We start from the raw sequence: 16,804 nt of genomic DNA on the forward strand, positions 1-16,804 counted from the left end.
GTTGTGCTTTCCACAGGCAGGAACTCAACAGGAAAATACAGCAACAGAAATCTAGGGCAGCCCCAACAAGAAATCCTATGGCTCTTCTGATCCTTGTTATATCACTTGAGCTCACTTTTCCACTCCGATCTTAATGCCAGCAGCTGAGCATTTTAAATTCACAAGAGGGTTCAGTACAGTTGCCTGCTAACACAATGCATTTAAGCCGGAAAGCGCAGCTCATGATAGGAAGTTGCAAGAATTTCTCTTGGGTTTGACTTTGACTTGGCCAGTCGGGTGGCAGCTGGACAGCTAGAGGGTGAGCATCATGCTATTGCTGTCAGAGACATTTTCTGGGGAATTTTTGTCATACCCATAGCATTACATTTTGAAGACTGAGCCTAGAAATTTTCTCTGCAGGTACAGGAATCAAATGTGCTTTAAAGGCTTGTGGAAAATAGCCTTTGTCTCCTGAAAAAAAGAAGCAAGAGACTCCCTCCGATTGTAATGCTTGTAGGCAGAGGAGGGAAAGTTTGCAGGACGGCAGCTGTGACCAGAATTGTTCAACTAATTTTGAGGCCATTAGTACGGGATGGAAAGCAGGCTGTCATTTAGGTAATTAAAGAGAAAGCGGAGAATTATGTGAAAGTTAACAAGGGGAAACCATGGTGCAAGTGTTTTATTTCACTGCAATTAATTCGTGGCAGTGGATGGGGCCAGAGACTCCCCTTGCTCAGCTGCCCCCACACAGTGAAAGCGCTGGCACTGTGCACAAGGACGTGGACTTAGCAGAGGTGCCCCAGGCTGCCCGTAAGCCGCACGTGGCTGAGTGGCCACCCAGAGCCTGCCCTGCGCTCGTGTTTCTGGCCATTGGTGTCGCGTGTCCCGGAGAATTGTCATAAATTAAGTACTGAATGTGCTGGACAGCATGTGAAATATGCAAGAAGGATGTAAGAAAAGAATCTGTTTTATTAGCTTATTTGACCTTTTCATTAAAAAAAGTTCAAACTGAAAATTAAATGTCTTGCTCAGTCGTCAAAGATAAAAAGAGTTTAAATGCTAAAAAGCCAGTCACATTATGGTTAGCCGTTGCCATACAGTGCTAAAGCAGTCCACACAAATACCTGATCTTGCTGTAAGCTTTTGTTAGAATAAATAGCTGCTGACTGAGGAAGAGTTGTTTTGCCCACCTTGTGGGTGACAGCTGTCCAATTTCAACAATGTAGGAGGCATTTCCTGGTTACAACACTAATTGGGAACTTCCTATAAACATTATTCATCTCTACATGGCCAGAAGTTCAGAACAAAAACAATAAACTAACAAAAATGAATGCTTGGCTGTGTCATACTCTAAAATTATTTCTGAACCACCATAAAAAAGGTAAGAAAAATAGTTGCTGTGTGGTAACAATTACACATTGAAGATTCTTAAAAAAACAAGCCAGTATTTAACCTGACCTCACAGCTATAAAAAATAGTTTTGTTTACCTTGGCATAATTCTCATGTTTTATTTCAAGTTGAAATGTATTCCAGCAGAGTCACATCTTTTGCCACTTGTGAGTCTTTCAAACACTCATAGGACTATGGAAAAAAAAGTTAGGTAACTTTCCATTGTAGCTGACAGGTTGGTGATCTTCAGTTCTCAAAAATAATTCTATAATGGAAATGTCTTCATCCACTGCAGAAAATTAAAGACTTGTATTAAAAGACAGAAGGCTTTTATTTCCTCTGAAATACATTAAGCAATCACATATATGTCAATTTACTATATACATTTTCATGCTGAAGACAGACCAAAAACTACAGTAAAAATATAAAGAGGAGACAGATTTGTAAACGAAGCGCTTCACAGAAGGACAACAGTCTCAGGGATACCACTCACGTGTTATGAAATAAAATGTTTTCATTTTGTTTTGCAAAAAGGAGTGATCTTTGTGCCCTTGGCCTGCTACTGAGTCACAGTTTACAAGCAGTGGCACACGCTACAGTGTCCAAAACCAAACAGGTCCTTTTTCCCAACCCTTTCCTCCTTTGCGTGGCTCTTCAGATCTCCCCAACTCAGTTTCTCTCTGAAGAGAAAGTGACTGACTGATGAAAATAGCTAAATCACTGTCAGCAGGAAATTAACCTAATGTTTAACACCGCACCTGCCATCAGGTGATTTAAAAGCGATCAAAAAAATAAATTCCATCACTTTTCAATACGAAATTACATGAATATGTTAGTTACTTCTAAACCTGCAAAAGCTGCTTTGTTTTTAACTGATCACAGTTGATTCAATGCCTGTTATTAAGAGAAAAAATTAAGATTTATTCAGCAGCCAGTGACTTGCAGAGTCACTAAACCTGGTCATGGATTTACAGTGAATTGTGGGTACATTTGTTCCATCAGTTCTTTCTCACTTGAAGCAAATGAGATTATTTCTGTAGGCTAAGCATGTGCTTACCACTTTGCTGCATCAGCACAGTGCTCAGCAATTTTGGGGATTTGCTCCTGAAACTTTTTACCATCAGTGGTTTCAGGATGCGAGTCACAGCGCTGGTTTCGATCTACAAACCCTCCTGCTTCTTTTAGCTTGGGGCTTATCTTTATAGGAAAAGAAGAGATCTCTACACAGGAATATTACAGCACAGTGAGGCAGGGCATTCCAGCTACTCAGCATCCATTTCCTCTGAGAGCCCCATTAGCGTGCAGTAAGCAGACCCAACTCACTTTGAGAGAAGACTCAGTGTCTCTGCGCTTAATGCAAAGCGTACCTGCCGAAACAGCAGAACGTCGGGGTGCTGTAAACCAACACCACTCCCCAGGGGCACGAGAGGTTCAGCTCCACAGAAGAGACACAGACCAGGGAGTGCAGTTTGAATATACTGAGAAAAGAACTGAGCTCTCCACTGGACCAAAATTGCGTAAGAGCATCCCCAGTGTCCCCATGAAGAACCAGTACTAGAAAGCCAGTGCCACACAGCTTCACACTCCAGCTTGCAGTGTAATAATTCCCCCTTGCAGACACGCTCCTGGGTTGTGTCAGCACTGGACGATTTCCTTTTTGCTATTTTTTTCCCCCATTGTTGCTAGCTGTTACTCAGTTTCATGTGCTTTTCTGTATTTTAACCATATCTGGTTACCCTTTTGTCCTCAGAACCAGTCAACACGGTGCCTATTGCAAGCATCCAGCTCACATTGGTAGAACAAATAATCAGACAGTGAGAAATTTCCTGATTTAAAAAAGGAAAAACAATCTGGTACGGGCAAGGCTGCTTTTTTTTTTTTTTATATTCTGAAACAGCTCTACTCAATACATTCTACTTTTGGAGCTCTGAGCCCTGGAACAATATGCTAAAACGGCCCTTGGCCGTAGCATTGAAAAACACTTCCCAATCTCTTATTCAACAATGTTCATATCCTTGATCCTGTTATCTGTAACACACAGAAGGACTCCAACTACAATAAGCTGTGTGCAGGTACAACAAAGGCTGCAGGCTCAGGAACAGACCTGCAAGATCTGACAGCCCAGACTTTCTGAGCAGGAAGCATTAGAAACATGCTTGAGAGAAGTTTAATTATTTGACTAAAGGAATTACTGGCTGCCTTAGTATCTGTTTGCTGCTACAGTACTCACAAGAGTTTTATCGGAAATGCATTCAGAGCAGTGCACTTAGAGTCTTGTGCCAGGCTCATCTCAGAAGCCCATAGACTTGTATTAATATTGCAGATGCATTTATAATGAGAACAAACAAAAATAAATCAAGTGAGGGAAAAAAAAGAAAAGCATACTCACAAAATATCATAGAGAAAAGAACGGAAGCTTAGCACCTCTTTCTTCTGCACCAGATAACTGCGTCCTGTGAAGAGTCTCTGCAAGTTCTGTTGTCTATATTGTAATGCAAAAACACTACACGGAAATCAAGGAACTCAGACAATAAGAATTACAGAGGTCCCAGATTCAAACTGGCAGGCAGCAATGGTACACTTTTTATTTCCCTCCTCTTCTCCCCCCTCCCCCAAAAAGGGCACAGAATTCATCAGACACAAATTCTCGTTGATTAAATTTTAAGGGTTATTTTTTACATGTATCATGTTTTAAAGAGCAGTTTAAAACAGCCTCAGGTAGACCTGGTTTTAAGCACAGATTAGTTAGCCTGCATAGATTAACCAGAACACGCTTGACAAGTTTTTGCCCAGAACTGCTCTGAAAGTAGATCAAAGTTCTACAGATGTGGTGCAGAAGCTACCCTTGCCAGCAAATATGAGCGTGCTTTATTTTCTACCCGCCGAAGCAACAGCCATTCCAAAGGAGAAGCCAATTCCCAAGCTCAAAAACGCAGTGTCAGGTTGTAAAGCAGAGTCGTGCTCTCGCCTAAAGGACGGCTGAACCGAGCTGTGGCATGCCAATCAGAGCAGGAGCCAGACATCTGATGGGGCTGGGCAAGAGCCACAAGCAACTACTGTTTTGCAGAGGGCTTTTCAGGAATCCATCCCACAAGACAGTCTTTGCAAAGGACTACACTGTTGCCGTCTTTCAGGCTGAATGAAATCCTGCAGATGAACTTCTGAACAAAATATCCTTTCAGTTTATGCAAATGCTGGCACACAACCTTTATCCTCTGTCAGTCGGTCCCAGCACAACTAAGGTTTTTTGGTTCTGAATGTTATCAGAATTACTTTTGTTTGTCTGGTACTTACAGGAACATTGTTCTGGTCAAGTTCATCTAAGGCCTTACGGAGTGCAACATTTTTAGGGAGAGGTAATACTTCAGAGGAAAGCACAGATGAAGTTTCAGCATGCAGCTTTGTCATTAGGAGCCCAAATTCTCCCTTTGTGATACATATCAACACAAGTTTACTCAGTCCTAGTGACAAGGGATACAATCTCCTTTGTTACAAATCTTGTCAACTGAAGCAGAAATTCTTAAGGCTATTTATGAAAACAAACACGTGCCCCCTTCTCCAATTACTCCTGTAGCTCACATACTCAGGACAGAAACTTCCTATCAGAGTTCATGTTCATAAAATGCATTGCTGTGACAGCTATTATACGGGCTCTTTGCCCCTTCAGTATGCTCTCTGACCCTGGAATGAAAGAACTAAAACTATTAACCCACAAAAATTCAAAGGTTATTTACACTGAGAGTCAGGCTTAAATTCAGACACAAAACTATTCTATATATCACCATTTCCTGTACTGTCCTCCTTTCCACAAGTATAGCCAGCATAATAAACCAGTTCTGAGTGCAAGTCATACTTGTGCTTGCTTTTTTCTAGATCTACAGCTTGCTCCAAAATGCCTTCTTCCTTCCATCTGCTTAGACACATGCAAAAGTCAAATCCTGTCACGACCTTGAGGAGCCATAAAGAATCCTATAAAAAATTCCAAGCATTTCATATGAAGGCATGCAGGCGTTTTCTCTACTGCAAAGCACGAGGAGGATATTGCTTATAATGCTGTCACACAGGTCAAGCACAGTGTTCACAGTGACTCTTCCCAGCCACCTAAATCTAGTCACAGAAGAGCAATAAATACCGTATTAATGCTGCTGCTGTTTGGACTGCAGCGAGGGCTCGTGGAGGAGAGTGCTAAGCTCCAGATCAGCAACCATCTGTTGAGACTCAGCCAAGGCACGCTGCAGCTTACTTGTGGGGTAACGGGCATCCTGGAGGAGACAGAAAGCGAGCCACAGTTATGAAATCATCTTTCTAGAATAGGCTGAAGACTTATAACAGCAAGAATCATCACTTCCATTTTAAAATGCCTCAGTTCAAAATCAGTCACAATTGCCCATAAAAATAATAAAACACATTCTGCAATAAAGTACTCACTTTGTTGATGGCAGGATTGCAGCATCTATTTTTTGGCTCAATCACTGAAAGGTTACCGATGTCCAGAGGGGAGTTTGCATCAGAGAACTTCTCACATCTTTGAGGTCTGTCTCCTTTCTGGGTGGAAGTCAAACAACGGGGAGAATCCAAGTGAAAAGAATTCAGATCCACATTTTCTTCACTGTTAAAAAAAATTTAAAAATAAGATATTGCCAGAAACAGCATCACCATTCTTTTTAAACTTGCAAAGAAAAATAAAGGGACAAAAAATATTTATGGGCCTGGACCCAAGAAAACCAAACGTGTGAGATTGCTCTGTTCCTCAGAGCTGTTCCATGTTTGACATCTTCACTAGATGAGCTTCAGTCTCTGAGGACAAGGGTTTGACATTCAACCAGTTTCAAGAACAAAGATATTGCTGTGTGCTAGAATATGTATTTAATATCACAAAGAGCATACAAAAGGCAGTATCTACTTCCTCCCAGTACTCTGGTGGTACTCCTTCTGTCATACACTACTCCTTTCTTCTTCTTTTTTTTGAAATCACCATTTAGGCAAATTAATATTTGTAGGTATACTTTTTCAAGAGAATTTCAGACATTTAAAGCCATTATCTCATTTTGGAGATCATGGGAGAGCTTTCCTAAAGAGGCTTTATTATATTTATTTATAAATACAGGAGGAAACAGTACATTTAAAGTTCAGTTTGGGTAAACTGCGATTAAACCCAAAAGTCATTTGCCTGACTACGATTTCAGAGTGGAGTTGAAGCACACAAGTTATTGGCATGCGTCTTCCCCTAGGTTTTAAAGCAAAACAAAATATTAATTTAGCACTGGGTGTATCTGAGTATATTTAGGAGTATCTGAAAAGCAATTTAAATGCCAATAAAAGCAACAAATCAGGCCCAGAACATTATTACTGTCCCAACACTGACTTATAAACATCACAAGCTTGCCTTGATAGGGTCTGTAACCCTTAATATGCATGTATAAGGGCTGAAACTTTCTCACAACTTTCCCCTACTAAAAGTTTACTTGATTCAAGCCTAACCTTCAGAAAAACAGTTCTCAATTTCAGTGGCTTAACTCAGAATTTTATCAGAATGTACCACATCCCTCTGCCAGCTCCAGCAACAACTGATCACAGATCAAGCCTAGAACTAACAAAGGCTGCAGCACGTTAGAAACTGTTTTGGCTCATCTGCTCAAGCAGTACGGGAACCCAGCAGCAGCCCAAATATACGTAAGAAATTCTTCCCTGAAATCACCTGGCCTCCACACTGAATGCAGTCTGCAACTTGTTCAAAGACGTGCCCTGGATTCTGCTAGCAGGTTCGAGCTCTGCAGTGCATTTCATCTTCAGCTGCTATTTCCGCTTCATAAAGTTTTCAAAAAGTAAATAAAACAGCAACCATCTCCCCAAATAAAACATTTCCACGTTCCTCGCTCTTCTGAACAAAACATGACTGCTAGCACTGCCTGAATCAGTTAAATACACATCCATTAAAGAAAAGACTGTTTGCAAATTTCCAATGTTTGGTTAAGTATTCTTTAGATACTTGTTTTGGTGTATTCTTTAGATACTTGTTTTGGCTTCCATACCTGGCAAGGCTGCTACAAAAAGGTTTATTTTTAAATGCCACTCAACTTAAGAAAAAGCCCTTGTGAGAGATGCCAGCTGAGAACTGTATGCTGTGTCTCGTTCCACTTCTCTTGTAAAACACGGGGATACAATAAGCTTTTAAGAAAGAGGAGCTCATGTTTGCGAGCTTCTGACAAGAGCAGGCTCTGGAGAGCTGTGACAGAACAAGCTGCAGCTCCTCGCAGCAGGGCACAGAGTAAGGCAGTGAGCACAGCCAGGTTTGAAGAACTGCACAGGCTGGGAGGGAGTGGGGAGAAACGGGTTGGATTTTGAGGCAGGGAGCTGGCTCAAGGAACGGGTGGCTTAGTCCTGCAGGGGCACACCGAACAAGTAACTGCTGTCTTTAAAAACAGAACTGAGATAAACATCCCAAGCCTGGAAATGTTGGTCCAACGTAAATGGAGTCACTTAAGCCAGAGCACACAGACAGGAGCCCTGCCTTACAGTACTTCACGATCGCTCCTGCAGCTGGCTACGGTATTTGGCAGAGTTAATAGCCTGCTTGTTGGCTTGTCCAGAATTCAAGAACTCATGTCAAAAATATTTGCTGGGCTGACAGGGAGGTGCCAGCACCCTTCCCTACACACAGAATACATCATCAGCACTATGAGGCCAGCAGTGGGAAACTGGAGGATCCAGACTCAAGTCCTAGGAGGAATGTTGTGTTAAGGCATTAATGGCAGTAGCCAAACAAGATGCCCATGCTGAAGACTGCAATACTACACAGTCTCCTTCCCATTTACAGGGTGAGAGCGCATTTGGTGGCAAACCAGAATCAGCAATGGCTGGAGAGCAGGCAGGCACTGAGTCAAACTGTCTCCAATTCGCAGAGCTCCTAGGATCAAAACTTGATAGCTCAGCAAACTCCGACTGGCTAAAGCAGCCCTCCCATCCATTCTGTCTGCGCTGCCAGAGTTTACTTTTTCCTTCTCCCCTAAAATCCTCTTAAGGACGAGTCAAAAAATGAAAGCAGTTTGAATGATTCAGCCTCAAAAGAGATCTGTAGGGGTGACAGTGTGTCATTTGTGCTGCCGGACAGAGTAAATACAGAAAGGTGAGGGCAGACGTAAGGGGAAGTCTTGTTTTATGACTTGTGGACAGTGGAAACTAAAAACAGCCAATACACAACGTGAAGCTCAGCTAAGCTGAGTGGAAATGTGCCAGGACAGCACTATTTTTCCAGCGGCTGCCCATTCACCTTGTTTCTGAACAGGTCTGTCCCACTGCAGTAATGATTTCTATAGTATTTTTGTTTTAAAAGCAATATAGAAGAAAAGCATCGGTACAATCAGATATTTCCCTTCCATAACATTAAATTGTTTGGATATTGGGCCAGACTTGCTGGTTAAAACTCTTTTCAGGTTTAAACAGCTGTTCATTTACTGTACATGTAGCTATCAGCTGGAAAGCTACCTCTTCTTTGCCCATCTAAAAAGCAGTTATGAAGTAGCTTTGCAAAACCTCAGAAATCTTTCTTAAGCGGAGGTGCTAACTGGAAAGCCAGTCAATTTTCCGAAAGGACGAAGAGGAACCAGCACAAAAAATCCATAGAAACAGTCACAGCTCTGAATGCCCTTGCTTGTGCAGGCATAAAAACAACTTCTATAACTGCAAAGCAGCATTTATATTTTAGACACCTTCCAGTGCCACTAAGACACTTCAGTATTTTTCTGACACTTCTCAGAATTAGAAACCTCATTCTGCTTGTCCCCAACCACACGTCCCGCTTTCCTCCCCCAGTATAAACACAGGGAGAAAGCCCCACAAACAAAGATGCTGTCCTTTAAATCTTGCCATCTCTTTTTCTTGCCCTCAGTGAGGAAAGCAGCCTGCACGGAAGAGACATGTCCTACATTCTCGCCCAGCTGCTGTGTGATTTCTCAACAGAAATAACACAGTCAATAAAACATCACACAAAATCTGGGTTTGTTTCTTGCCTTACAGTAACGTCACTGTACAAGTCCAAGTCTGGTCTGAATTGGAACCCACCAGATTTACAAGCAACATCTGGGATTTCCAAAAATCAAAAGATTTTTGAAAATCTGCATTTTTCTCCTCAACTGGTTTACTTGGTGAGTTATGTAGCATAAAAATAGAATAATGATACCTTAGAGCTATTTTAACTTATTTTAAATTTGCCACTTTTCAAGTTGGTGGTCTAATTTTAAGACAGCAGTTACTTTAAACGTCCCCTGAAATAATACAAATTATTGAGAGCTTGTCCAGTCAAGTTTCTCCATAACTCTAGTTTGTCCCTGTCTATTTCTTAAACGCAACAAGTACGTAACCTTTTTGAACTGGCATATTTCATCTCTTCTGCAGTCTTGAGACAGTTGCAATCTTTTCTCTGCAATTTACTTCCGTTTTCTTTTATAGGTTTGAAAATCTTCAGCCATTCTGGATCTGATATGGGCTTCCACCTTGCATCTTTTTTAATGATGACGTTACTACTAAAAGAATCAGATTCAGATGCGTGAATCACAACAGAAGTCTCTTTGCTTTTTTGGCCGAACAGAATTCCAGTTCTCTCTTCCCAGGTTTTATTTTCATTATCAGCTTTGTCAGATGTGGCTTTCTGGATCAAGGTATTTTGCGAATCTACACAAGAAGTGATGTTAAGCCAGTATTCAGGTGACGATGACTCAAAAGTTTGCTGGTCTCTGCTTTCCACTTCATTCTCGGAGATTTCCCTGTTTCTCAACAGCCTCATGTTGTTAGCCTCATAAAATAGCTTGCTGTCTAGCTCATCAGAGCTTGATGCAACATCCTGCTTTTCTTCTTCTTCCATTGCCAAGCCTTTCACAACTTTTTGACACCGATTTAAGTGTGCTGATGTAGTTTTCTCCAAGCCTGATGCATCCAGTAACAGTCTATTATCTACTTCACACATCTCAGAGGTGTTTTCTACCCTGCTTTTCAGAACTTGCGCAGTTCCATGATCCTCGTGTACCCTGTGGGTACCGTCAGTCCTAACTGACTCTGTTTGGCTGTTACTTTCAGGAGCAGGGAATACCGTACCTATGCTACAGTGGTGTGAAAAAGAAACCATCAGAAGCAGTGTATTTAAAGAGCATACGTAACTACTCTGGATAAAGCTATACATTAACTAGAGGCTGTAGCCATGGTTCTACAGTGGCTTATATACTAACAAACAGCTGCATCCTGCCCAAACCCAACAGAAGCGTGCCCATATTTGACCATGTTACCTTGTAAAAAGAGTTTGAGAGTTCCTTCATGTTTTATCCAACTGATAATTTCGTTTGAACTTTCAGGGTGTGTACCAATTTCCTAATCTGAAAGCAAATTGAACTTTGTTTTTTAAATGTGGCATAGCGGGCCAGATTAACAGCCGTACCACCAGAATATTCCAGTTTTTAAAAAAGATCAGGAACTTTCTGACCTCCATATAATGCTTCATTCTGTGACTGATACTCATGGTGTCCTGGCAATGTAAAACAGCTATCTGACAACTGCACTGGATATCTGTGGTCAAGTCCAGCAAAGCCATCTTGACACAGCAAACATCTATTTCAGAATGCCAATTGTGGCTCAACAGTGAAGTTTCTTGGAGAGTACGTTAGTACATATATATATAAAAAAGAAAAAAAAGATTTCTATACCTCCTTTCATATGCCACCTTTTCATGCTTTTGCCTTAATTCCTGAGAGTTCTCCAAGCTGACATGAAGAAACTGCAAGTCACGCTGCTGTTTTACATAGATCTGCTTAAAGATAGCGAGGCACATTAATGAAGTTCTGGAATGCAAGAACGCTGCTGTCAGGCACTAACACACTGCTTGTCTTCTAAATATATCCTCAAAATATTTTTATAAACTTTTTTTTTTAATATATATGCAGGTTTTGTTGTTGTTATTTTGTGCGTTTGTTTTTAAACAAACCATTTTTATATATCTGTAGTCAAACTATTGTCAAAGCCATCCAAATCTAAGGGGCTCTCTCTCCATGCATTTACGAAAACATTTTTCTGAAATAAACAGTATTTTTATTACAGGACTGGAGTGGTCTTCTATAACTGAACCACAATGAACCAAAAATACAGTATCATTACTGCTATTCGGCACTCAGCATAAGTTGTTATTATGCTGTTCAAAGCAAAATTACAGGACAAGGAATGATGACTGCAGTTTTGGTTTTCACTGCACGGAATATTTTGTATAGCTAACTTGAAAGATAACACACTGATCAATTATTTGCAATAAAAAAAAATTGAACTTGCCTTGGAAACCTCAAATAAGTGCAGGTGAAAACACTGGTTTTAAGCCTCCATTGAAGCAAGCTCTTTTGGTACACCCTGCCCCTTTATGCTGCAGGGGTTCACCTTGGGCACTCGTGAGCCAGCACACCCAACTCCCACTGCCTTTCAGATGACTTCGGAGCATAGCACCTTCTGGTTATACACACACTGATGAACTGTTACCTCATCAGGGTGCTGCGGGGATGTTTACTCATTGCAGAACTAAGTAGATACAACTACACAATAGAGGCCAAAAGCCCGTGTAAATACAAGGATTTGTATCACAGATTTTTAATTTTAACAACAACAACAACAACAAAAAAAATCAACATTTTGTTGTGATCTCAACAAGGCAGCAACAGCAAATTTGATTTTTTTTTCTTTCTTATTTAAGAACAGACAGTTTTAACTTTCATACTGTTCTATGAAAATCTGATGTTACTGAAAAACATCTTTATAATTTAAGAGTAGAAACGCAATTAGGGTCATACCTGTCGCAAACTTGATAGTTCTGTGTCAGTCCGTACTTGTTTAGACTTGGCAAACTGAAGAAGTTGATCCTTTCTCTTTGCTTTCTCAACTGTTTCAAAACATATTATATAGTTTTCAAATTACTTACTTTAAGTGAATAGACACAAATCAAGCAAATTTGTTTATGTATGTCTGTAGCAGTAGAAACAAGTACCTAAACAAAATAAAAGCATTTTCTTCAGATCAACAGGATCTCTTTTCCCTCTGAACAAAAACATAATAAGTTGTCTCACAGATTTATTAAGTATTTTCTTTGGTCTTTTCACATAAACCAGCATCTAGTTTTACTAGTAGCAATATTTGACTTCATTGATTGATATATTTTTCTTTTCCATGTTTACATTCTTTCATGGAAAACAAGTTTAGTAATTAATTCTAAAACATGCCTTGTACAGGTAAGTGCTGGGAAATAGTGAGTACCAAAGTACCAAACTGAATTTGTGAACATATTGCTGCTTCAACAGCAACACCTGCTTGCTGCCCACAGGAGGGAGTGAACGAGCTAGTAATTTCATGTGGCGTAAGCTCTAGATTTTGCATGTTGCATCTTTTCAGTAGATCACCAACTTCTACGCAACCTAAGTCAGAAGGAAGAACACCACCCCCATTTATTGTATTAATACCACGAGAGACATGAAAGTCTCAAAAATTCTCAAGAGGGAATCCTCTGAACCATTTACTCCTCCACACATCATCACACTGGTGAACTTCGTGCTTTTACAAGATTTTATAAACTGTCTCTGCAGAAGTCCTAGATACTGCTTTCACAGAATAACACACAAGGGCATATACCTTTATTAAATGTCAAGAAAGCTGCCTCCCTCAGATTCCAGTGAACTGCTGTCATGTAGAAGGTTCTGATCTGTTGAAAGCCGAGGCTTGAAAAGCCAACTGCCCGCACTTACCATTAAGTGCAAGCTCATTCTTCAAGGAGGCATTTTCTTGTTTGAGGTGAATGATTTCTTCCTGCTGCTTATTATTTTCTTTCATCTTTTCACAGAGGTCATCTTTAAAACAAAACATAGTATTTCCCAGAATGAAAAGGAATCACGCTGGTCCATACTAAATTAAGTGCCTGGTATAAACATTTACCTTTCAGCTTATCTGTTTCAAGTATTAGTTCTCTCAGTCTCAGTCTGAGGTCCTGCTTTTCTTTGTTGAGACTGAATTCTTCTGCCTTTGCTGCACACAGTGCACTCTCCAGCTTCAATTTAGATGTAAACTCAGTAATGTAATCAGTTGTTTCAAGTATAGCCTCTCCCTGAAATATGAAATAAAACGTATTCCTGATTATTGTTTTACCTTCACGTATGGATCTCGACAAAACAACAGTATGCCTTACTGCAGTAGGTGTAGTTACTTCACAAATTTCCTTCTGGGTTTTTGAGGGGGAAAAAAAAAAATCAAAGCCAGGAAACATGCCTCTTTATGAAAATAAACCAGTTTATTGTTTGTTGACCACTTTTTCCTTCTCAGTCAAGCCAGAGAATTAAACAGATGTGAAATCAACACAGACTAAAGCACTGTGTCAGTCACCAATAAATGCACTGCATTTTGATCACAGTTAGTGCCTGATGAGACAACAGATGTTACCTTCAGCTCAAGCTTTTTAAGAAGCTCCTGTTCTCTAGCTTGCAGCTGGCCTTTTTTAGCAGACAGTTCCAAAACTGAGCAGCGGAGAATTTGATTTTCCTCCTAGTGAACAGAAATGACAATGTCAATTTTTACTTCACTAATTCAAAGTTACTATTTTGCCAGCAAATGTATGGACAACTTTATTTAAAAATCACAAATGGCAACAGAGGATTTGGACAAAAGAACGCTGGAATAAAAAATTGTTCCCCAGTTCTTTACATCTAAACTTGCTTGTGATCAAGGGCCTTAATAGCCTGCATTCCTTAAAACTATTAGATGAAAACACAGAATACTGCTTTACCGTATTGGACATGGGGAAAAATTATCCCAATAAACACATCATTGCCAAGTCACTTTTAAAAAAATAATAAAATAAAAACTTATTTTCATATCCTTAAACCAGTTACAGGATATTAACAGTTCTTAATAGTAACCAGTGGCGTAAGTAAGACTTTCTGGAACTTCCCAGTGAAGTATCAGTACAGTTTTGGGGGTTAACATGAAGTCATGGTGCCTGAGATTTTTGGAAGCAAGTTGGTTCTGAACAATGTTCTCCAAAACTAAGCAAACAAACATCAAATTCCAAATCCTAGCTTAGGAAATAATTTTTTTCTTCCCCCCACACAATTTAGATTGATACGTTGATCTAAGATTACTGTACTGAAAGACAAATACAACTCAGGAGCCTGATAATCTGAAATATTCATTCACCAGTGAAATTCACAAGTGTCACTGGCATTCCACACATGCTTGGACTGCAAAATCAGACCATTATTCAACTCCTACCTCCAGACCCTGACAGTGAAGAGTCACGTCTGTTAGTTTTTGAGACAGCTCTTTAAACTTCTGTTGCGTAATTTCACATATTGTCTTACTGTCACTCTGCTGAGATTCTAAGAGCTTTAACTTTTTGGTTAGTGATTTTATAATGTCATTTCTCTTGTTCAGTTCATCTGAAAAAAAAAAAAAAAAAAAGACAAGGTATTTGTGAAAAACCAGGCTAGATATTTCTGAGATTTTAATTACCGGATGGTGATTTTACGTTAACGTATGGACAATAATTTAATCCCAGGTCCATGAATTAAATGAGTGTTCAGCTAAAATCATGTAATTCAGAAATGAATGTTCACTTTGCGCACTCCGAATCAGGATTCCAGTTACCCAGGTCAGACAGAACACAAACTCCACGGTGACCTCTGTGGTATGGCTGTCAAACAAAGCTGTTCGGAGCCGCCAGGTGATTTGTCCAGGTGGCTCGTGGATAATATCAAAGCTCTGCAGCAGAACCTCAGGGCACAGGGCTCTGCAGACCACCGGCATGCTTGCAAGTTGCTCCCTCTCGCCATGGTTACTTCATCAGTTATTTTTTAGAGTCCACAGAAGCAATTTGCAAATTCAAATGAACGTGCTACATGATCAGACCATTTTAGTACCATTGTAGAAGTTTTGATCTCAGAAAGAAGACAGCTAAATGTAAGGCTGAAGTGTAAGAAATGGTTCCTTACAAGATGCAACGCTGTCATTAAGGGCTCAGAGCATCCGAACGTGCTTAAAAGACCAGGGACCTATTCTTTACAGACAACGCTTACTGTTTAATAAGGCGCATCGTTCTGCCAGAGTCAGTATTTTCTGCCGATCATCTTCCCAGGCGAGACGCTCCGTCTGGTGCACGGCAACCATGGCGTTCAGCTCCTCATCACGGTCTTTCAGTTCTGCGATTAAAGCCTGGAGCTCTCGCCTCTGTTTCTCAATGGTGCTGTTCTCAAAGCTCGGGCTGAATTTCTAGGAAAGCCAACAAGGAGGACACACTTCAGCACGAAGAACAAGCGACCCAGTTTCCTGATAACAAACTCCGGGTCGGTTGAAATTGAAATATTTGTGTGTTAGGAACAGAGACCGCCCCTAAACGCTCCCTGCGGCTGTGGTGCCACCTGTGGGCTTTGCCCGAAGCCGTCAGCAGCACGCTGAGCGCTTCACGTTTCCAGCAGCCCCCTGCCCACGGAGCCGGTTCTCGTTTTATTTATTTTATTTTTTTTTTTTACCTGAGGCGAAGCGGAGCGCGGCCGGGCCGGGTTCATAGGGGCCGGGGCCGCTGCCAGGCGTTAGCCCGGAGCGGGCAGCAGCCGGCATGGAGCCTCGGGGGCTCCCGCTGGCTGAGGCGCCGCACGGCCACCCAGCCGCCTTCTCATCCGCCAGCCCTGCGAGAAAAGGGGGAAAAAAAAGACAAAAAAAAAAAATCAGAAAAAAACGCAAAACCCCCTGGGGAGCCCCCCACAGGACCCTGAAGCGGCGACACCCCCCGCCCCCCCCGCCCCCCCTTCAAACCCACCGGCGCCCTCGCCCTGACGTCACGGCTGCGCCCCGCCCCCGTGGCCGTTAGGCAGAAGCCCCGCCCCGGAGGGGAAGGGCCGCGGGTTCGAGTCCCGCGCCCGCCAGGCGCTGTCAGCGAAGGGTAAGCGCCCCCCTCGGGTTTGTCGTGGAACAGCTGCAGAGAGGCGGCTGTCGCGTTAATTAAATCTAGTTGCATCTACGGGTTTATCATCAAAAATCGCAGAGAAAAGGACTTGGCAGAGGATAATGTACACAATGGGTTTGAACTCTTATAAGTTTATAGTGGCAATTCCAAGACAACGTCACCAGGGAGCATTTACCATCTTTAAATGGGGCAGTGAAATACAGAGCACCAAACCTGTGCTCAGCTCTTTGCTAGGAGCCTGGAAGGCTGTAAAGCTTTCACTTCACTGTACCTTCCATGTGAACGCAGTGTGCAGAAGCAAACAAGCAGTCAGACTTTACGCAGGTAAGTCAGAGGTATGAGTTTCTGTACATCGGATACATACTTTAAATACTTAGCAGAAAGGGCAGCAGATGAAAAATAAACATTTAATTAAATTACTATTTTCCTATGAGCTTAGGACGGAAAATAGCTCTACAGACCACAAA

The 16,804-nt window shown here is 41.4% G+C and overlaps 1 protein-coding gene across 6 annotated transcripts; it reads right to left on the reverse strand.

Moving 5' to 3' along the window:
• Positions 1–911: 911 nt before the first annotated feature.
• On the reverse strand, positions 912–16,733 carry CCDC62 (coiled-coil domain containing 62). 6 transcript variants are annotated; one of them, XM_050714184.1, is made up of 14 exons: positions 16,609–16,733; positions 15,904–16,059; positions 15,451–15,643; positions 14,648–14,814; positions 13,820–13,921; positions 13,319–13,487; positions 13,132–13,233; positions 12,187–12,275; positions 11,062–11,165; positions 9,730–10,464; positions 5,798–5,978; positions 5,502–5,631; positions 3,759–3,851; positions 916–1,658 (listed from the first exon to the last, which is right to left on the reverse strand). In XM_050714184.1, the coding sequence occupies exons 2-12, from the start codon at positions 15,937–15,939 to the stop codon at positions 5,506–5,508; spliced, it is 2,004 nt and encodes a 667-aa protein (XP_050570141.1). In that variant the 5' UTR covers positions 15,940–16,059; positions 16,609–16,733; the 3' UTR covers positions 916–1,658; positions 3,759–3,851; positions 5,502–5,505. The 6 variants fall into 6 exon arrangements, with proteins under 6 accessions (XP_050570142.1, XP_035420894.1, XP_050570143.1 ...); XM_050714183.1 differs by having other exon boundaries at positions 3,759–3,872; XM_050714185.1 differs by lacking the exon at positions 16,609–16,733 and adding an exon at positions 16,191–16,252 and having other exon boundaries at positions 912–1,658; positions 3,759–5,631; positions 11,062–11,162.
• Positions 16,734–16,804: the final 71 nt, after the last annotated feature.

This window comes from Cygnus atratus, chromosome 17 (assembly GCF_013377495.2).
Source record: "Cygnus atratus isolate AKBS03 ecotype Queensland, Australia chromosome 17, CAtr_DNAZoo_HiC_assembly, whole genome shotgun sequence".
Taxonomy (NCBI): domain Eukaryota; kingdom Metazoa; phylum Chordata; class Aves; order Anseriformes; family Anatidae; genus Cygnus; species Cygnus atratus.

Excerpts from the sequence above, each read along its gene's own strand:
- CCDC62 (XM_035565001.2), bottom strand. The coding sequence starts at position 15,939 with ATGAACCCGGCCCGGCCGCGCTCCGCTTCGCCTCAG. Across the intron at positions 13,922-14,647 it reads TTCACTGTCAGGGTCTGGAG|GAGGAAAATCAAATTCTCCG; the intron begins GTAGGAGTTGAA and ends TCTGTTCACTAG. Across the intron at positions 13,234-13,318 it reads TGAAACAGATAAGCTGAAAG|ATGACCTCTGTGAAAAGATG; the intron begins GTAAATGTTTAT and ends TTTGTTTTAAAG.